Here is a 22,707-nt window from a genome sequence, read left to right as displayed (position 1 = left end):
ATGCATGAGAAATGGCAAATACACACCATAATTACATATCTGCCATCATGCAAGAGGGTCCGAATAAGTGTCCGAGTGTTAACCCCTAATGCATGAGAAATGGCAAATAAACACCATAATTACATATCTGCCATCATGCAAGAGGGTCCGAATAAGTGTCCGAGTGTTTAAGCCATAATGAATGACAAATGGCAAGTAAACACCATAATGTTTATTTGTCATTTCTCATGAATTAGGGTTTATACACTCGGACACTTATTCAGACTCTCTCTCATTATGGCAGATATGTAATTATGGTGTTTACTTGCCATTTGTCATGCATTAAGACTTAAACACTCGGACACTTATTCAGACACTCTCCCATGATGGCAGATATGTAATTATGGTGTTTACTTGCCATTTGTCATGCATGAAGGCTTAAACAGTCGGACACTTATTCGGACCCTCTTGCACGATGGCAGATATTTAATTACGATGTTTATTTGTCATTTCTCATGAATTAGGGTTTAAACACTCGGACACTTATTCGGACCCTCTTGCATGATGGCAGATATGTAATTATGGCGTTTATTTGCTATTTCACATGCATAAGTGTTTAAACACTCGGACACTTATTCCGACCCTCTTGCATGATAGCAGATATGTAATTATGGTGTTTATTTGCCATTTCTCATGCATTAGGGCTTAAACACTCGGACACTTATTCGGACCCTCTTGCATGATGGCAGAGTCCCAGCAAACACCATAATTGCATATCTGCCACCATGCAAGAGGGTCCGAATAAGTGTCCGAGTGTTTAAATTCCAATGCATGAGAAATGACTAGTAAACACCATAATTACATATCTGCCATCATGCAAGAGTGTCCGAATAAGTGTCCGAGTGTTTCAACCCTAATGGTGGGGAAATGGCAAGTGAACACCATAATTATATATCTGCCATTATGCAAGAGGGTCTGAATAAGTGTCCTAGTGTTTAAACCCTAATGCATAAGAAATGGCAAGCAAACAATACAATTACATCTCTGCCATCATGCAAGAGGGTCCCAATAAGTGTCCGAGTGTTTAAACCCTAATGCATGAGAAATGGTAAGTAAACACCATAATTACAAATCTGCCATCATGCAAGAGGTTCCGAATAAGTGTCCGAGTGTTTAAACCCTAATGCATGAGAAATGGCAAATAAACCCATAATTACATATCTGCCATCATGCAAGAGGGTCCGAATAAGTGTTCGAGTTTTTAAACCCTAATGCATCAGAAATGGCAAGAAAACAGCATAATTACATATCTGCCATCATGCAAGAGGGGCGAAATAAGTGTCCGAGTGTTTAAACCCTAATGCATGAGAAATGGCAAATAAACACCACAATTACATATCTGCCATCATGCAAGAGGGTCCGAATAAGTGTCCGAGTGTTTAAACCATAATGCATGAGAAATGACAAATAAGCACCATAATTACATATCTGCCATCATGCAAAAGAGTCCGAATAAGTGTCCGAGGGTTTAAGCCCTCATGCATGAGAAATGGCAAGTAAACACCATAACTACATATCTGCCATCACGCAAGAGGGTCCGGATAAGTGTCCGAGTGTTTAAGCACTAATGCATGAGAAATGAAAAGTAAACACCGTAATTACATATCTGCCATCATGCAAGATGGTCCGGATAAGTGTCCGAGTGTTTAATCCCTAATGCATGGGAAATGGCAAATAAACACCATAATTACATATCGGCCATCATGTAAGAGGGCCTGAATAAGTGTCCGAGTGTTTATACCCTATTGCAAGAGAAATGGCAAATAAACACCATAATTACATATTGGCCATCATGCAAGAGGGTCCGACTAAGTGTCCGAGTGTTTAAACCCTAATGCTTGAGAAATGGGAAGTAAACCCCATAATTACATATCTGCCATCATGAAAGAGGGTCGGAATAAGTGTCCGAGTGTTTAAACCCTAATGCAAGAGAAATGAAAAATAAAGACCATAATTACATATCTGCCATCATACAAGAGGGTCCGAATAAGTGACCGAGTGTTTGAACCCTAATGCATGAGAAATGGCAAATAAACACCATAACTACATATTTGCCATCATGCAAGTGGGTCCGAATAAGTGTCCGAGTGTTTAAACCCTAATGCCTGAGAAATGGCAAGTAAACACCGTAATTACATATCTGCCATCATACAAGAGGGTCCGAATAAGTGTCCGAGTGTTTAAACCCTAATGCATGAGAAATGGCAAATACACACCATAATTACATATCTGCCATCATGCAAGAGGGTCCGAATAAGTGTCCGAGTGTTTAAACCCTAATGCATGAGAAATGGCAAATAAACACCATAATTACATATCTGCCATCATGCAAGAGGGACCGAATAAGTGTCCGAGTGTTTAAACCCTAATGCATGAGAAATGGCAAATAAACACCATAATTACATATCTGCCATCAAGCAAGAGGGTACGAATAAGTGTCCGAGTTTTTAAACCCTAATGCATGAGAAATGGCAAAAAAACACCATAATTACATATCTGCCATCATGCAAGAGGGGCGGAATAAGTGTCCGAGTGTTTAAACCCTAATGCATGAGAAATGGCAAATAAACACCATAATTATATATCTGCCATCATGCAAGAGGGTCCGAATAAGTGTCCGAGTGTTTAAACCATAATGCATGAGAAATGACAAATAAACACCATAATTACATATCTGCCATCTTGCAAGAGAGTCCGAATAAGTGTCCGAGGGTTTAAGCCCTAATGCAAGAGAAATGGCAAGTAATCACCATAATTACATATCTGCCATCACGCAAGAATGTCCGAATAAGTGTCCGAGTTTTTAAGCCCTAATGCATGAGAAATGACATGTAAACACCGTAATTACATATCTACCATCATGCAAGAGGGTCTGAATAAGTGTCCGAGTGTTTAAGCCCTAATGCATGGCAAATGGCAAATAAACACCATAATTACATATCAGCCATCATGCAAGAGGGTCCGAATAAGTGTCCGAGTGTTTATACCCTATTGCAAGAGAAATGGAAAATAAACACCATAATTACATATCGGCCATCATGCAAGGGGGTCCGAATAAATGTCCGTGTGTTTGAACCCTAATGCATGAGAAATGGCATGTAAACACCATAATTACATAGCTGCCATCATGCAAGAGGGTCGGAATAAGTGTCCGAGTATCTAAACCCTAATGCATCAGAAATGGCAAATAGACACCATAATTACATATCTGCCATCACGCAAGAGGGTCCGAATAAGTGTTGGAGTGTTTATGCCCCAATGCATGAGAAATGGCAAGTAAGCACCATAATTACATATCTGCCATCATGCGATAGGGTCCGAATAAGTGTCCGTGTGTTTAAACGCTAATGCATGAGAAATGGCAAATAAACACCATAATTACATATCTGGCATCATGCAGGAGGGTTCGTATAAGTGTCCGATTGTTTAAACCCTAATTCATGAGAAATGACAAATAAACATCAAAATTACATATCTGCCATCATGCAAGAGGGTCCGAATAAGTGTCCGAGTGTTTAAGCCCTAATGCATGACAAATGGCAAGTAAACACCATAATTACATATCTGCCATCATGAGAGAGGGTCCGAATAAGTGTCCGAGTGTTTAAGCCCTAATGCATGAGAAATGGAAAGTAAACACCATAATTACATATCTGCCATCATGCAAGAGGGTTCGTATAAGTGTCCGATAGTTTAAACCCTAATGCATGAGAAATGGAAAATAAACACCATAATTACATATCTGCCATCATGTAAGAGGGTCCGAGTAAGTGTCCAAGTGTTTGAACCCTAATGCATGAGAAACGGCAAATAAACACCATAATTACATATCTGCCATCATGCAAGAGGGTCCGAATAAATGTCCGTGTTTTTAAACCCTAATGCATGAGAAATGGCAAGTAAACACCATAATTACATATCTGCCATAATGCAAGAGGGTCGGAATAAGTGTCCGAGTGTTTAAACCCTAATGCATGAGAAATGGCAAATAAACTCCATAATTACATATCTGCCATCATGCAAGTGAGTCCGAATAAGTGTCCGGGTGTTTAAGCCCTAATGCATGAGAAATGACAAGTAAACACCGTAATTACATATCTACCATCATGCATGAGGGTCTGAATAAGTGTCCGAGTGTTTAAACCCTAATGCATGAGAAATGAAAAATAAACACCATAATTACAGATCTGCCATCATGCAAGGGGGTCCGAATAAGTGACCGAGTGTTTAAACCCTAATGCATGAGAAATGCCAAATAAACACCATAACTACATATCTGCCATCATGTAAGTGGGTTCGAATAAGTGTCCTAGTGTTTAAACCCTAATGCCTGAGAAATGGCAAATACACACCATAACTACATATCTGCCATCATGCAAGAGGGTCCGAATAAGTGTCCGAGTGTTTAAACCCTAATGCATGAGAAATGGCAAATACAAACCATAATTACATATCTGCCATCATGCAAGGGGGTCCGAATAAGTGTCCGAGTGTTTAAACCCTAATGCATGAGAAATGGCAAATAAACACCATAATTACATATCTGCCATCATGCAAGAGGGTCCGAATAAGTGTCCGAGTGTTTAAACCCTAATGCATGAGAAATGGCAAATAAACACCATAATTTCATATCTGCCATCAAGCAAGAGGGTCCGAATATGTGTCCGAGTTTTTAAACCCTAATGCATGAGAAATGGCAAAAAAACCCCATAATTACATATCTGCCATCATGCAAGAGGGGCGGAATAAGTGTCCGAGTGTTTAAACCCTAATGCATGAGAAATGGCAAATAAACACCATAATTACATATCTGCCATCATGCAAGAGGGTCCGAATAAGTGTCCGAGTGTTTAAACCATAATGCATGAGGAACGACAAACAAACACCATAATTACATATCTGCCATCATGCAAGAGAGTCCGAATATGTGTCCGAGGGTTTAAGCCCTAATGCAAGCGAAATGGCTAGTAAACACCATAATTACATATCTGTCATCACGCAAGAATGTCCGAATAGGTTTCCGAGTGTTTAAGCCCTAATGCATGAGAAATGACAAGTAAACACCGTAATTACATATCTACCACCATGCATGAGGGTCTGAATAAGTGTCCGAGTGTTTAAACCCTAATGCATGAGAAATGAAAAATAAACACCATAATTACAGATCTGCCATCATGCAAGAGGGTCCAAATAAGTGGCCGAGTGTTTAAACCCTAATGCATGAGAAATGGCAAATAAACACCATAACTACATATCTGCCATCATGCAAGTGGGTTCGACTAAGTGTCCGACTGTTCAAACCCTAATGCCTGAGAAATGGCAAGGAAACACCATAATTACATATCTGCCGTCATGCAAGAGGGTCCGAATAAGTGTCCGAGTGTTTAAACCCTAATGCTTGAGAAATGGGAAGTAAACCCCATAATTACATATCTGCCATCATGCAAGAGGGTCGGAATAAGTGTCCGAGTGTTTAAACCCTAATGCAAGAGAAATGAAAAATAAACACCATAATTACATATCTGCCATCATGCAAGAGGGTCCGAATAAGTGACCGAGTGTTTAAACCCTAATGCATGAGAAATGGCAAATAAACACCATAACTACATATCTGCCTTCATGCAAGTGGGTCCGAATAAGTGTCCGAGTGTTTAAACCCTAATGCCTGAGAAATGGCAAGTAAACACCATAATTACATATCTGCCATCATGCAAGAGGGTCCGAATAAGTGTCCGGGTGTTTAAACCCTAATGCATGAGAAATGGCAAATACACACCATAATTACATATCTGCCATCACGCAAGAGGGTCCGAATAAGTGTCCGAGTGTTTAAACCCTAATGCATGAGAAATGGCAAATAAACACCATAATTACATATCTGCCATCATGCAAGAGGGTCCGAATAAGTGTCCGAGTGTTTAAACCCTAATGCATGAGAAATGGCAAATAAACACCATAATTACATATCTGCCATCAAGCCAGAGGGTACGAATAAGTGTCCAAGTTTTTAAACCCTAATGCATGAGAAATGGCAAAAAAACACCATAATTACATATCTGCCATCATGCACGAGGGGCGGAATAAGTGTCCGAGTGTTTAAACCCAAATGCATGAGAAATGGAAAATAAACACCATAATTACATATCTGCCATCATGCAAGAGGGTCCGAATAAGTGTCCGAGTGTTTAAACCATAATGCATGAGAAATGACAAATAAACACCATAATTACATATCTGCCATCATGCAAGAGAGTCCGAATAAGTGTCCGAGGGTTTATGCCCTAATGCCAGAGAAATGGCAAGTAAACACCATAATTACATATCTGCCATCACGCAAGAATGTCCGAATAAGTGTCCGAGTGTTTAAGCCCTAATGCATGAGAAATTACAAGTAAACACCGTAATTACATATCTACCATCATGCAAGAGGGTCTGAATAAGTCTCCGAGTGTTTAAGCCCTAATGCATGGGAAATGGCAAATAAACACCATAATTACATATCAGTCATCATGCAAGAGGGTCCGAATAAGTGTCCGAGTGTTTATACCCTATTGCAAGAGAAATGGCAAATAAACACCATAATTACATATCGGCCATCAATTTTTCATCGCCAAAAGTATATTTTTGGCGACACAGTGATCAATTTCGTTGGTAAAAGTATACTTTTACCAACGCAATTTGCTATCGTTGCTAAAAAAGCATAACATTCTTTTAGCGCCAAAATTTTTGGTTGGCGCCAAAATTTCAAAACTTTTAGCTGCGAGGCCTATGTTTTAGCAACACAATGAGCGTTGCTATTAGTGTGCTTACTTTTGGCAACAGCAAGTTGGCGTGGGCAAAGAGTTAATCATTTAGCGACGATAACACTATTCGTCGGTAAAAGTTTTGCTAGTGAAATGATGTGATTTAGTGATTTGTGTTTTTATTATAACTTTTTAAAGAGTTTTAAATATTCTAGTTAATGAATTGTAAAATTAAAATGATTATTGAATTAGATCACAAAATGAACCCATTAATCCCAAACACACTCTTAAGTTGAGATGACTAATTTGAGATAATTTAAACTTTTTCAAAGAATGTGGTTAGATTATCAATTTAAATATGTTTGGTTTTATTTTCAAAAATTAGTTTCAAATTTATTTTTCCTAAAAAAAAAAAAAAATTGGGTTAAAAAAAATACTTATTATTTTTGTATAATTTTATCTTTTAGATCATAAATACTTTTTAAAATTTTAGAAATATAATTTTGATTTTTATTGCTGTCAAATTATTTTTAATTTTTTAAAAAAACCTAAAAATTGTATTGAATTTTTTTTTTTTGGTTTGGTGATCTGCCTCTACAAACATATGAGGCGGTGAAAATTTCCCTCCCAAAATTCCCTCTTTTTTTTCTAGGATAGGTAAATCCCCTCATCAATCTCTCCTCATCAATCTGCACGGTTTTCACTCTTGCACAGGTCACAATTCGTAGTTCTCTCCCCCAACCAAATCGCACACCCGCATATAGGTTTGTTGATCGTTGGGTTTGTGCCGTTTGCTGCCGTGTGCGAGACCATCGGTGCTTCAGTCTGCCCCTATAGGTTTGTTCCCTTTTTGCTTTGTATCTCACTTCCCCTGCTTCTCTCTCTCAATTTTTGTTTCGAAAAATTGATACTTGCCTTCTTCCCCAAATTCTTCTACTTTTGGTTTGCTTTAAAATTATTCTTTTGATTTGGATTTCTTTCACAGACAAGAGTGTTCCATGATGGTGAAATTGGATTTTTGAGGCAATAAACATAACATCCAATAATGCATGCTACAGAGGGAGCACTATTTATTTATTTATTTTTCCAGAAAGTTACATCAATTATTTCTTTGGGGTTTTTTTTTTTTTAATATACCAATGATTTGGAACAGTTGATATTTGTATATATTAAGGGATGAATAAGGGCAGTTTCCCAATTTTTATCATTAAAAAACAAAAAGAACAAGAAAAGAAACCAACAACTATAGTTAATTGATTTTGTTGGAAAACAACAGGTTGATAATTAGCTGATTTCTATTGTTATAAATTTCAGTGTTTTCTTGGGAGTGATAACAAGATGATCTTCTGCATGTTTTCTTACATTTTACCTGTAAAGATATAAAATGGAATCCACAATTTCCAATATGGTCCGTCATTCTTTGGACCTTCTAAAATCATAAACCTAGACTTCGCTTTTTATTTTTTATTTTTAGGATTTTTCACTATTCCTTGAGTCTAATAGTCTTATTCATTGCTATATCCAATCTTGGTTTTGAACTATATAAATTATGTAAATATCCATGAAGTGCTTATGAATTTTAATGGATGTTTGTCTCCCACCATAGGGGTGCAGTTATCGTTTCATAATAGAAATCAAAGCATAAATTGCAAAAGAGTCCCTTTTTTATAAGACTACATAAGTTTCATTTCCAACAAGTCCGAGGTCATAAACCAGAATTCTAGGGTTATTACCTTTTCAATGTGAATGACGTTAATGTAAATGGGAACAAATACCTGCTCTATACCAATATGGTTTTTTTATGCATATTTAGTGGAGGAACTTATTTGGGAGCAACATGTTAAATTTCCTGTTACTTGTGATTGCAGTCCTCGACTCCTTATAGTGTAGCATGGATCTGGTTCTTTTTAGATGATTAACTTTGACAATCAATAATAAATCATATACATAAATATATATATATATATATATATATATATATGTTATATTCTATGCAATTTTTTTATGGATGGGCCCTATGTTTTCTCATGCATTTTCTTTGTAGATATAGAAACAAACGAGTGTGTAACAAACAATGGTGGATGTTGGCAGGATAAGGATGCTAACATCACTGCATGCCGGGTATGGAACCATTTCAGTTGAATGCTTCTGGGAAAAATAAAATAAAATAAAATTTCTTGTGTTTTTAGAGTTGAATATGGTTGGATCTCTTCTAGTTTTTTTCTCTGATTTTAAGAGACTTCTTGTAGGATACTTTTCGAGGAAGACTGTGTCAATATCCTATTGTGCAAGGTGTAAACTTTGTTGGTGATGGTTAAACTCATTGTGAAGGTATGTGTTTATTCAAATTATGAGTGTAAGTTTTGCTCCTTTTGGTATATTGCTCAAGAGACAATAGACCAACAAATCTAGCTAGGAAAATCATTTCTTGAAAAGTTGTGGCAGTAGTTTCCCCCTTTTTTTAGTTAAATCAAGTAAAAAGGCCCCCTTTTTTGTTTCACCCTTTTTTTTTTCAGTGCCATCATCATAAAAAAATTATCACCATGCCTGATATCTCACAGGATGCTCCATTAAGGAATTTTGATTTTCATGTCTTCTCACTTTTGATGAAACAAGAGAATATTTGGCTGAAAATGTCTAGCAAAATAGATTTGATTGTTAAGTTGCTGATTTTTGTGATTGTGCTGTTATAAACAGATCTCGTAACATCAGTTTGATTCATTGTGGTTCTGATGTCATTAATAACAATGTAACTCTTAAATTTTTGTGGCAACCTTTTTTTTTTTTTTTTCCTTTTTTGATTGAATTGAAATCTCAGCTTACACTTACAGCCAGTAAATAGTATGCTGGCTGCAGGGGTGTACCCATAGGATATTGAAATCATAAGATACAAGGACTTGGTCAAATTCTTTAAATGCGTAGTTTTTCTATTTTTATATCTAAAATAAGTATCAAATAGATAAGATACCGTCTCCAGCCTAATTCATAGTCTTGCTTTGAAATATTGTAACTAGGTGTTCATCTTCCTTTATTGTATTGGAACCTTAAGGCTGTGTTTGGATTATAGATTTGAATAGGGATTTGGAAAGGGAAAGGAAGAAGGTGAAGGAAATGTGAATGGAAATATAAGCTAAATTTGTTCTCCATTTCCCCTGCCTTTTCCTTTTCCTTTCCCTTTCCAAATTCTTACCCATTCCATGATCCTAACACAACCTAATGGTCTCTTCCAATAGACATGTTTAACTAATATCCTGCAGCCGTACACAAAGTGCCAGTAGCTTAGAAAGATGATGTTAACTCTGATCAAGCGGGCATCTTACGCTTTGAACAAGCTGTTGAACTTATACACACAGCATTCAGAAATTTATATTTACATCATATTTTGGCATATTTGGTTTAATAGCTTCAGGTGCTTTACGGTGTGAATTAAATAATGGAGGCTGTTGGAAGAAGACCCAGGAAGGCAGGACCTATTCTGCTTGCATTGTAAGTGGTTCAAACTCAACTCATCTGTCAGAGTTGATTATTATTAGGACACTTTCTGAGTTCTTTTTAACTGCCCACTGACCATTGAGCGGTTCTTGACGAACTTTTAGGATAACCATACAAAAGGCTGCAAGTGTCCACCAAGATTCGAGGGTGATGGAGTGCACACTTGTGAAGGTAATGTATTTCCACTTCTTGGTTTTACTGATTAATGTCGTGGAACATTACAAAGATGACTGGGATTTACGAGGCTTGTTGGGCCCATTATTTTGCTATGGCTATATCAAATTAGGCGATGACTCTTTTCAAGCATACTGTCTTTACATATTTAGTAGGTTTGTAGGATGATACCCTGTAGATTTCAGTCTCTTTCTATTGACCGTTCTCTGTCTTCCAGATATGGACGAATGCAAAGAAAGGTCAGCCTGCCAATGCCCGCAGTGCAAATGCAAGAATACCTGGGGTGGTTATGAGTGCCGCTGCGGCAGCAATTTATTATACATGCGAGAACATGACACGTGCATAAGTGAGTATGAGCATGTCTATGACTATTTGCTGAAATGAAAGAACTAGTAATTAATTTATTTTTATTGTGTTGGCCCATAGTTATACAGCTGACCATATTAAATTTAGTTGCTACTCTTAAGCTTCGTTTGTATAAATGGATTTCAAATGAATGGATTTGAGATTGATTTTTTTTTTTTTTTCTTAATATGAGGTAAGTGGATTGAAAAACTAAATGAGAAGATGGATTAAAGATAGAAGGAAAATATTTTATTAGGATCTTTAACTAGAACCTTTATTTAGCATATATAAAGGATTTCAAGTAACTACTTTTATGTTGTTATTTCAAATCAATCATGAAAAGCTATCAAATTCAATCTTGAAATCCATATCTAAATTTGAGCAATTCTTCAATCTGAATAGTGTCAAATTATTTCCTTTCAAATTCATAAATCCAAATACAACTTTTTTTTTTTTTTTTGATCGGCAAAAAGAAAACTTTATTGATGGAAAGGAAAATTACATCAATAAAGTGGAACTTGGAGCTATAACAAGCTCCAACCTCCAAGTTGGTGAGAAACCAACGAGCAAACACAACAAAGAAAAAACCAGAAAAAACAGATAGCTTAGGCACTACAATCACCAAAAATGAATTCCCACAGCTCAAACATAGCAAACCAAACCCACTCATCTCTCTTAATATGTGATGGGGTAACGGCCAAAACATGATATTCTCCTTGGAGTATATAACAGCATCAGACCCACTATGTGTACCAAATCTCATAACCAGCATGCACCTACCCCCAGCTACCAACAGCAGACCAATTTTGAATCTTCCTCCTCAGCACAGTCCAACCCAGAAACAGAATTAAACTGCAAAATTCCAGCAAGAGTCAACCTGGGAGCTAAGAAGGCAAACTGATAATAACAACCATACAGTAGCCCAAAAACCAGAACACTGAAACTGATGAGCCCCATAACAGAGATAGGCTTCCCAAACAACACAGCCCATGAACCTTTTGCCTTCAGCCTTCCAACTATAGCAGACCAAAATTCATCCATAGCATACCAAAATTCAAAACACCAATATATCACCACAGCACATCCCCAGAAGGCACCATAGCAGAACAACAAACTTCCAAAATTGCTAAGCCTAGTTACTCCACACAGCACAACCCTCAGATGGATTGGCCCCCAGCTGAATCAATTAACTTCAGCAGCTGGCAGAAGAGGATGGGGAGAGCACCTTTCCTGTCCACAGCAAACCAGTGCACAGTCAACAGCTACCCACTACTACAACACCATTGGCTACCACCAATTCAAACCATCTAATATGTGTTAACCATCAGAAGCAAAAACTCCAACTGCACTCCAGCCATACTGCATTCAGAGCATAACATACTATTCTTTCTCCCACACAGATCAACCAGTACAGACCATTTCATCACACCGGCAATTGAAACCTCCTCTGCTTTACCCCACCAGAGCTGTAGAAAGTCACAAAATCCCATTCAATATGCTGCAGAAACTCCTAAGCCAAGCATCTTCTGATCTGTTGCAAATTATGCACTAGGTCATTGACAGTGAAGTTCAGAGCTGGGACATAAGACTTAATCCACAAAGCAATTCGAACCTCAATAGATTCACACAAAGCTAGAAAATTAGGCTCCACCCCATTGAACACCGAGTCATTCCTCTGTTTCCATATGGACCAGAAAATAGCATATGGAATTACACTCCACAGCTTCTTTTCCAGTTTCGTCATGCTACAACCCGACCACCACTGAATCACACTTTGAACAGAACCTGGTGAAGCCCATTGCCACCCCCACCTTCTGACAAAATAAGACCAGATCAGCCACACACGAGGGCAGTGAAGTAACACATGGTTAATAGTTTCCTCCTCTTCTTTGCAAAACACATAACAAACATCAACATTGGCATTTAGGATACCAATTCTGCGCAAATAACTAGCAGACTTGATTCTACCCTTCCACACCAACCAACCAAAGAATTGTGCTCTTGGTGGAGCCGGAGCTTTCCACAAAACTGTATAGATCAAACTATTAGACCCAAAGCCCAATTCAAACCACTGATAAACAGATGAGACACTAAAACAACCAGCTGTATTTGCATTCCAAGTCAAACAATCTGCCACATTAGCTCTAAGCAAAGGAGGCCTACTCAGAAGTACTAGTAATCTACTCAATTCTGCTTCCTCCCAAGCAAAAAGAGGCCTCCTAAAATTAAACACCCAATTCCCATATACATCTCTATTGCTGTGAAACATGAATACAGACTCTTCTTTATCAACTGATAGAGAATATAGTCTAGGAAACTCATCTCTAAGACATACACCCTCTATCCAGCAATCAGACCAAAATCTAATTCTTCTACCATCCCCAAGCTTGACCACAGCATTACTCCTAAAAAATTGCATCAGATCTACCCTAGAAGCCACAGTGTAAATAATATCAGCCCAAGTTTTAGACAACCTACTAGTCCTCTCGGTGGAGGGATACCAACCTGTCTCCCTGTACTTTCGACATATAACATCCTTCCAAAGAGAGTTCTCTTCAGCACCAAACCTCCACCACCACTTCAGTAAAAGGCAAACATTCATGATTCTAATTCTCTTAACACCCAACCCTCCTAAGTTTTTACTTTTAGAAACATCCTCCCATTTCACCAAGTGCACTTTCCTCCTCAAATCTGAGCCACCCCAAAGAAAAGCAGATTGAATACTTTCCATCTTTTTTGCTACCATCTCGGGCATCTTAAATATTGAGAGATAAAAAATAGGTAGGCTAGCAAGGACAGACTTAATCAAGGTCAGCCGACCGGCGAAGGATAGATATCTTCTCTTCCAAGAAGCAAGTCTTTGCTTACATTTCTCAATCACTGGCAGCCAAGTTCTGCTACTACTTGGGCTGGCCCCTAATGGCAACCCCAAGTATTTGATGGGCAATTTTTGAAATTTACAATTCAACCTTCTTGCAAAATCCTGGCCCAGCTCATCTGGAATCCCCACCCCACAGACCACGCTTTTGTTAAAATTAATTCTAAGTCCTGATAAGACTTCAAAGCACCTGAGGATTCGTTTTATATTTACTATTTCCCCCCAATCAGCTTCACAGAACAAAATGGTATCATCCGCAAATTGTAGATGCGTAATCCGCAGACTACTAGGCCCAATAGATGCCCCTGTAATCAGTCCCAAATCTTTTGCTCTACCCATTAAGATATTAAGTGCCTCAGCCACAATAATGAACAGAAAAGGTGACAGTGGGTCTCCCTGACGAAGTCCCTTCTGTGGACTAAATTCAGTAGTTGGAGACCCATTAACCAACACTGAAGATCTTACAGAAGTAACACATACCTTCATCCACCTCACCCATTTAGTTCCAAAACCAAATTTAACTAACATAGAGAACAAAAATTCCCAATTGACAGAATCATAAGCTTTATGAAAATCGAGTTTAAGCACAACTCCACATCCTCTTGCCTTCTTCCACCCATCTACTATCTCATTAGCAATCAGTATGCCATCTAAAATGTTTCTGCCCCTCAAAAAAGCCGATTGAGTTTCACTTATGATCCGAGGCAGCACCTGCTTCAACCTATTTGATAGTACCTTGGCCAATATCTTGTACATGGACCCCACTAAGCTGATGGGCCTATATTCATTTAGGCTAGCTGGGTTCTCATTTTTTGGGATTAAAGCTATGAAGGAACTGTTTAACCCTCTAACTAACTTGGCATTTTGATGAAAGTCCCTCATAAATACCAAATACAACCTTAGATAATAACAATTTGAATTCCTTCTAGGAAAAAGGTGTCCCTTGGGACCCTGCCTATAACACTCCACACTTTCTCATCAAAGATGAAATGTCCTGCATTATGATCATTCTCGTGGCTTTCTTCAACTAAGATGCTCCGCCTTTGTTTCATTTGCATTAATCTTTTTTTCATGCTGACTTGGATTTATTTTTCCTTGAAAATTTATTTTGGTGTCAAGAAAGTAAAAATTCAAGTCGCATTGATTGCAAACAATTAGTATTCTGTCAAGTTGCTTTTTTTATTTTGTTGCAATATTTTATATACCTTGTTCAGTAATACTCTCATTCATGTATTGGTAATACTCATGTATATATCGTAACATATACACTCGCAAATAGCTTTGAAGAGGTGTTTTCTATCGTCTATAATTTATATTAAAAATAACCCACGATAGTGGGCTCTCATTTCTATATGCTATGAAACACTCCATTTTTGTTGTTGTAGTAGTGTGCAACACATGTCGGACAAGACACCACTCAGATATGTGTCGGACATGCCATGTGGCATTTATATTAATTTTTTTAGTGGACATGTTAGAGGACACGTCAAGGACACATGTCCTATTTCTGGACACACCACAGGACATGTTTTGGGATTTATTATAACTCTGGAAAGGTGGTTTGGTAGAGTGATGTACTAATTTGAAAACAAGTGCGTGGGATATGAAAAAAGGAAAAGAAAAGAAGAGAATGATCATTAGGCTGGGCATTTCATCCTGTTCACTTCTTGTGTCTTTAATCTGACCCCTGTTTAGTTCATACTTATTTTTTCCCCTCATATATGCTCGTTCATACTTAGTTCCTGGGACATAAAATCTGGTTGTTTTTTTTCATGTTAAAGTAGTGTTATCAGTGTTTGTGTTCATGCCCGTGCTTTTTAGTCAATGTGGTTATCTCATAAACAAATGCTTATCATTTCATTTTCATGCATTTGAATTGTTCCAGTCGAGAGAGTACACAACAACAGCAACATGTAGACCAGAACAATGCTTCCATGGAATTGATCAATAGTGTGACTAGCACTGATGAGGAGGGTCGGTCTCGGCAATAGAATCTTACATTTGCTGCCAGGAGGTAGTCATTGATTTTGAATTATGAATTATCAGCTTGTTTGGCATTACTTTTGTTCCTTTTCAAATTTTATAATAAGATGTTGAGTTGTATGCTTCTAGAATATCACACAAAAATTATGGCAAAGAAGTAAATTATGACAAAAATACATGTTTATAAGCAAAGCCTATTGAACTCTCTGTACCGTGACAAAATATTTTTTCTACTTTTCAAGTGGTTGAAGGTTCATAAAATTCTGAACTTGTCAAAAGTAGTGGATCTACTGTTATTGAGGGTGGTAAGCTTTTTACTTTTAACTTTTAAAATGTAGCTGTTCAGTGTTGATCTTTGCTTCCAAACATAATCTCAAACCTTAACCCGATTGTTTTTGTTGCACTGGATGTGTTTCACAGAGCCTCGTCTTCTGTTGAATTTTTTAATACGCCTTCAGTCATTGTCGTTTTCAAGATTAACGAGTGGGGGATTGTTGCCCAACTATCTTTTTGGAAAGATACATCGGCATACCGTTTTCTTTCTTTTCGGCTTTTCTCTGTCGCTTCTTCTTCTTCTTCCTCTTCCTCTTTATAATATGAAACCTTAATTTGGTATATTACTTGGGCTTAAGCTTTTGGGCCACGTTGGTAACTTGGTATACCCACTCTGTTCAATTTGTTTGGCCAGTAGGTTACTTGGGGTGTGAAAATTCTTCAAATTGGACTTGACATGTACAGTGGCAGCACTCTCTTCATTTTGGAGACAAAAAGTTAAATCTCTTCAATGGAAATATTGACTAATAATTTACTTTCATTTCAAGCTCTATGTTCTTAGTGTTTATGCTTACAGCTTTGTAACCTATAAAGCCAGAATTTTTTCCTTTGTTAACTGTAGTCTATAGTTAGTAACCTATAGTTAGTAACCTATAAAGCCAGAATTTTTCCCTTTAGTTAGTAACCTATAAAGCCAGAATTTTACTCAAATTGTACTGAAGTAAGGTCAGAGGAAGACACAAATCCTGGTTGTGTGAAAGTTATTGTGTTGGGTGGTTTTGATGATGAAACTCGATTTGGGATATAAATTTCAAGGAATGGTGTAGGGCGTTACAAATTGGGAATAAGATTTGGAAACGCGAGAGGTTTGTTTAATCCTTGTCTACTTTGTTAAACAAGGTTTTTAATTAAATAAATCATCCAGAAAACTTCCCCTCTTTCTCTTTCTCTATCTTCCCATGTTTAAGTAGGCAAAGCATATAGAGTAATAAAATTGAAACAAAGGTATGGGAAGATTGTAACTGTCTTGGCATCTGATTATCAAAAATATTATTTTTGCTATCTCTGCATATGATTTAATTTTGTCTGACATCATCACTTGTTGGGTTAAGGGTTGTTAATGTCTCTAGTTCTCAACCTTTTCTTTTCACTTATATCTGCTGGTTATTATTATTTTTTCCATTGTTAACTGTAGTCTCCTACTTTTGCATTTATTAGGGGAAAAAAGAAGAAGGTATTTTTCATTTTGTTTAGCAGTTTCGTTGCAATATATCCTGTCCTGGCGAATTATCAGCATTGCCTTTTTATTTTTTGACTACTCATATACCTTAAAATTGTTCTGTTTCAACTGGTGTCAAATCAAAGTTATTCATGGTTCCACCCCAACTTGAGCATCTGTTTGAGTAACTCATTATGGTAAGTACATAAATGACAAATCTTTGCAGCTAGGCCTATGAGTCTATGACTAAGAGTGTAAATCTTATGATCAACTTGCATGATAGGAAGTAAATGCATAGGTTCATTAGTAGAAAACTTAGATGCAATGGCTGGATGTAATTTGTGCTAGGGCTTTTTAGGAGAGCTGAAAACCCCTTTTAGATAAACATAGAAGTTTGATCAAAGAGGGGGTATTATTAGTCATTGCAATATCGTTCATTGTTTCGTTTTGAACTTGATGTTTGTTTTGTGCTCTCTTCTTTACGAACTTTGTTAGTGTATATTCCTGTCCTTGGTTGACATAACATATTTTGTGTATCTCCCAATTTCAGGTGTCGTTTTTGCTTGGAATCATCACAATATTTCACCCTGAACTCAAATAATTCTTGTGATCATAATTGCAGGAACAGAATTCATGAAGTGTTCTAATTCTTGACATGGACAATGTGATTACTATTGACAATGTGATAAAATTTTGTTAGTTATTTATTTATTTAATAGGCCCTATTTGGTATTGTTTTCATCATTTAAAAAATTCAATAAATAGATTTAAAGTGTTTCATAAAAAATAGGTGCTTACCATTTTTTTTCCCAAACGTTTGGACGATCAATTTATTATTATTATTATTATAGCAAAGTTATTTTTGCGTTGTTAGTTATTTGTATAATTGTTCAAATCAATTTGTTGGAAATTGTTAATTTCACAGTTCTTTTTTATGGATTCACAGCCCTGTCTCTGACACAACCCTCTCTCTCATATAGCAGGCTCCACCATGTGAGAGAGAGGTGCTATGGATCCGATCTGCCAAAGAAAAGTGAATTTATCAATATCCCAATTTATTGTATCTTGGAGTTTAGATAGTTGTTTTAAAATATTTAGTTATTTTTTTCCTTTTCCTTCCGCCTTTCCTCTCTCATTTAGTGTTTTACTAGCAGGCATTCTGATATCAGCTTGGTTGAGTTGGCAAATGAAATAGTTAAAGAAGATGACAGAGCCGTTTTATTGGAGGGGGGAGGTCTCCAGTCAGCTTCTCCTAAAGCTTGGAGTTCACTTGTCACATCTCACATTGTCAGTTTAGAAAAAATAGCTTTTCCATCTTTGATTATTTATGAGGAATATGAACGGGTTAATTTAACATTCTTTATGTTCTTTAACTTTTCAGATTTCTTCTAATGGATGAGACTTTCTTGCTAGAAAATCGATTGACACTCAGAGCCATGTAAGTCTCTCATCGTCACAATTTAAAACCATAAGTTTTGGAGCTTTGTAAGTTTGAAGGACATGGTTAGAAAGCTGACTCTCATTTTTCTTCTTATTGTTCTCTCTCCCTACAGATCTGAATTTGGTGTCCTTTTGATCTACTTTTACTTATGTGACCATACAATTCTCTTCGGTGAATCAAAAAAGGTTTTGCCAATGCCCTTATCTTATAATTTATACTTTTCATTCCGCGAGTTCGTTACTTTCTTTGGTGAAGTATGTGTTAGACCAATTTTAAATCTTAAAAAGAAAAGTTCAATGTGAAAAATATAGAAAGAGGAATGGGTGGATATCACATTCTTTAACAACTTTGAAATGTTATTTTAAAATATATATATATCCCAGAACTTTACGAGGAAGTGAAAGGATTAGCGAGGTCATAACCTGATCCACTTATATGGGCATAACCTAATGAACCAACACTCATAGAAATGAGAGATAACAAAAGCAAAATTACACGTCGACGGACTAGCTGCTATCAGATGCTTCTGTCTCTCTTCTGTTTCCTTGGATGTGTAACCAAACAATTAGGGAGGACTTCACCTCTCCACATAAAATTCACAATGGCCAGGATATACAGTTATTGTTTTCTGTATCTATTTCACTTATAATTTGGTCCATCTGCATCAAAGTTGTGTCCAATGAGCTTGTCTTTTAACCATAATTTGTTTTTGCAGAGTTACAATCAGGATCTTTTCTTATTTCTCTACTTCTTTCTCATCATAGTTTCAGCAATTACTTCTTTCAAGATTCATCATGATAAGTCACCAATCTCAGGAACATCCATACTGTATCTGAACAAGCATCAAACTGAAGAGTGGAAAGGTTGGATGCAGGTTAGTCAGTTTTTAAGATGACATGTCTATTTCTTAGAATTGTCTAATTTATTGTTACTTGTTTTCAGTGTAAAAGAAACAATTTATTTCCTGTGTTTGTTTCTAGTCTCTTGTGATTTGTTTGGAAGTTTGAGCTCTAATCAATATAATTCCCTCCCACTCCTTTGTGTTTCTCTACCTGAAAACACTTCCTGTCTTGTCTGCATCTTATAGTCAATCCATAGAAAATATATTGGTAGTTGATAAAGAGAAGTAACTTTGAGATGGGAAATTGCAGTTGGAAATGGTTAGAGAGAGAGAGAGAGAGCGAGAGAGACAGAGTCAACAAGTTGCTGAAAGTTTATTTATTACCCTGCTCTATAATTGGAACTAGGAGCAGTTTGTGAAGGGCCTGGGAATGTTGCCTTCAAGTTTAATTGAGGTGGGATGCTGATCAAATCTTTTGGTTATAGGACCTCCAAACTACACCCTGTCTGAAGTCATTAATCCTGTGAATAAATTAAAGCCCTTTTTAGCCATAAGAATTTTGTTTTCACTTCCTAATCAGATGAAACATCTAGAATAACTTCTCCATGCTTAAATTCAGCATTAACTTGCCATTCCTTGATGTCCATTTTGTTGTCAATAAGAATCTTCTGGCACCCAAGTTCGTTGGCTGGGTTGAATTGGCTCTGTTTTCTTATTGGACAAATATAAAATTGACTTGGACTTGCATCTCTTGGAACTTTTCAAAGAGAAAAACACATTTTGCATCTACTCATTTTGTTAATCATCCAAAATTTTAAGAAAAGGCATATTTGAAATATTCATCGGGGCACTGCCTCTTGTAATTTTGCATCAACAGCGTGTAGTGCATTGATGAGTTGGGCACTGTTTACATTTGCCTACTTTTATATAATATAATATTAAGACATTTGATTTTCTTATGGTTAGTTCTTTTCTTTTCTGCTTTGTTCAGTCAAGTGATCCCGCAGATAACGATGCATAGAAAGATAAAGGCACTGGTCAGCTTGCTATCAAATGTAAAGAGGGTGTTAACAAGGGCACAAGAGAATCCAAGCCAACAATTCTCGTTCGAAATGACGTATGTTTCTTCTTACTGTTTTTTCTTTTCCCAAGTTGAATTCAGCTTGAAATCTTGTTAAGAAGCCGAATCTAATAGTTCGAAATGCCGCCCTTGTGGTTGATGCTTGCTGGGCTGCTGCTGCTGCTGCAATGTTGCTGTGAGGCGGCTGCTACTAGATGTTGGTTTGCTAGATAAGTTTGTGGATACTTTTTGTGTCGTTTTGCCTGCCTTTGTTAGTTTCATGTTTTCATTTTGTTGTCTGTCGTTTGTAATGTGGGTTCACAATTTGGATGTATTTTGGTATTTTAGTGAGTTTACCCTTTTAGGTTTTATACACTGCTTCTAAAAGCAGTATCAACAGTGTTTTTTTTTTCTTACACATCAACTTTAGGTGATTTCATATCAATATTATTAGTTTGTAATAGTGGTGCCTGAGGGATGCCTCTTGTAAATCTGTAAATCTTATAAAAATATATAAATTATTTTCAATTATTTTTGTTGGTAAATGTGTCGTCAAAAGTTTATTTTTGCCCACTCATATTGTGTTGCTATAAGTGTATTTTTAGCCAATGTTAATTTGTCGTTGTCAAAAGTAAACCTTTATAGACAAACAAATCATCGGCAAATGGCAATATTTACCGACGTAATTGTGTTGCTAAAAGTTTACTTTTGCCCACTCATATTGTGTTGCTAAAAGTGTATTTTTTGCCAATGCTAATTTGTCGTTGCCAAAAGTGAACCTTTATCGACAAACAAATCGTAGGCAAATGGTAACATTTACCGACGTAAATGTGTCGCCAAAAGTTTACTTTTGCCAACGCATATGTTGTTGCTAAAAGTATATTTTTTGCCCATGCAAATTTGTGTCGCGAAAAGTGCCACACAATCATCCTATTTGAATGACTTTTACCAACGCAAGGTAAATTGCCGACGATGTATGGAGGCTTTTAGCGACGACTATGTTCGTCGCTAAAGGCATTACTTTTACCAACGCAATCATAATTTCGTCGGCAAAAACTTTTGCCAACTCACTTTTGCCTACGGGTTGCCAACGTAGCTTTGTGTGTCGGCAAAACTCTTTGCCAACGAGTTTTCCCTTTTAGCAACATATTTTGTTGCGTTGCGAAAAATGCAATTTCTTGTAGTGACTACATATCTGCCATCATGCAAGAGGGTCCGAATAAGTGTCCGAGTGTTTAAACCCTAATGCATGAGAAATGGCAAATACAAACCATAATTACATATCTGCCATCATGCAAGGGGGTCCGAATAAGTGTCCGAGTGTTTAAACCCTAATGCATGAGAAATGGCAAATAAACACCATAATTACATATCTGCCATCATGCAAGAGGGTCCGAATAAGTGTCCGAGTGTTTAAACCCTAATGCATGAGAAATGGCAAATAAACACCATAATTTCATATCTGCCATCAAGCAAGAGGGTCCGAATATGTGTCCGAGTTTTTAAACCCTAATGCATGAGAAATGGAAAAAAAACCCCATAATTACATATCTGCCATCATGCAAGAGGGGCGGAATAAGTGTCCGAGTGTTTAAACCCTAATGCATGAGAAATGGCAAATAAACACCATAATTACATATCTGCCATCATGCAAGAGGGTCCGAATAAGTGTCCGAGTGTTTAAACCATAATGCATGAGGAACGACAAACAAACACCATAATTACATATCTGCCATCATGCAAGAGAGTCCGAATATGTGTCCGAGGGTTTAAGCCCTAATGCAAGAGAAATGGCTAGTAAACACCATAATTACATATCTGTCATCACGCAAGAATGTCCGAATAGGTTTCCGAGTGTTTAAGCCCTAATGCATGAGAAATGACAAGTAAACACCGTAATTACATATCTACCACCATGCATGAGGGTCTGAATAAGTGTCCGAGTGTTTAAACCCTAATGCATGAGAAATGAAAAATAAACACCATAATTACAGATCTGCCATCATGCAAGAGGGTCCAAATAAGTGGCCGAGTGTTTAAACCCTAATGCATGAGAAATGGCAAATAAACACCATAACTACATATCTGCCATCATGCAAGTGGGTTCGACTAAGTGTCCGACTGTTCAAACCCTAATGCCTGAGAAATGGCAAGGAAACACCATAATTACATATCTGCCGTCATGCAAGAGGGTCCGAATAAGTGTCCGAGTGTTTAAA

At 37.0% G+C, this 22,707-nt stretch overlaps 1 protein-coding gene across 16 annotated transcripts; it reads left to right on the top strand.

The window, feature by feature from the left end:
* The first annotated feature begins 7,154 nt into the window (after nt 1-7,154).
* On the top strand, nt 7,155-21,033 carry LOC145818217 (protein REDUCED WALL ACETYLATION 2-like). 16 transcript variants are annotated; one of them, XM_082912798.1, is made up of 13 exons: nt 7,156-7,619; nt 8,827-8,903; nt 9,032-9,113; nt 10,186-10,268; nt 10,379-10,445; nt 10,666-10,794; nt 15,557-15,685; nt 18,127-18,179; nt 18,301-18,433; nt 18,528-18,584; nt 18,700-18,772; nt 19,303-19,461; nt 20,420-21,033. In XM_082912798.1, the coding sequence occupies exons 9-13, from the start codon at nt 18,351-18,353 to the stop codon at nt 20,447-20,449; spliced, it is 402 nt and encodes a 133-aa protein (XP_082768924.1). In that variant the 5' UTR covers nt 7,156-7,619; nt 8,827-8,903; nt 9,032-9,113; nt 10,186-10,268; nt 10,379-10,445; nt 10,666-10,794; nt 15,557-15,685; nt 18,127-18,179; nt 18,301-18,350; the 3' UTR covers nt 20,450-21,033. The 16 variants fall into 16 exon arrangements, 11 of the variants coding, with proteins under 11 accessions (XP_082768924.1, XP_082768919.1, XP_082768927.1 ...); XM_082912796.1 differs by lacking the exon at nt 18,127-18,179 and adding an exon at nt 17,697-17,810 and having other exon boundaries at nt 7,157-7,619; XR_014359635.1 differs by having other exon boundaries at nt 7,155-7,619; nt 15,557-18,433; nt 20,420-20,545; nt 20,624-21,033.
* The last annotated feature ends 1,674 nt before the right edge of the window (nt 21,034-22,707 follow it).

Source organism: Camellia sinensis, unplaced genomic scaffold (assembly GCF_055761805.1).
Source record: "Camellia sinensis isolate YWXY unplaced genomic scaffold, ASM5576180v1 Unanchor6, whole genome shotgun sequence".
NCBI lineage: Eukaryota > Viridiplantae > Streptophyta > Magnoliopsida > Ericales > Theaceae > Camellia > Camellia sinensis.
This window is presented reverse-complemented; position numbering and strand designations above follow the sequence as displayed.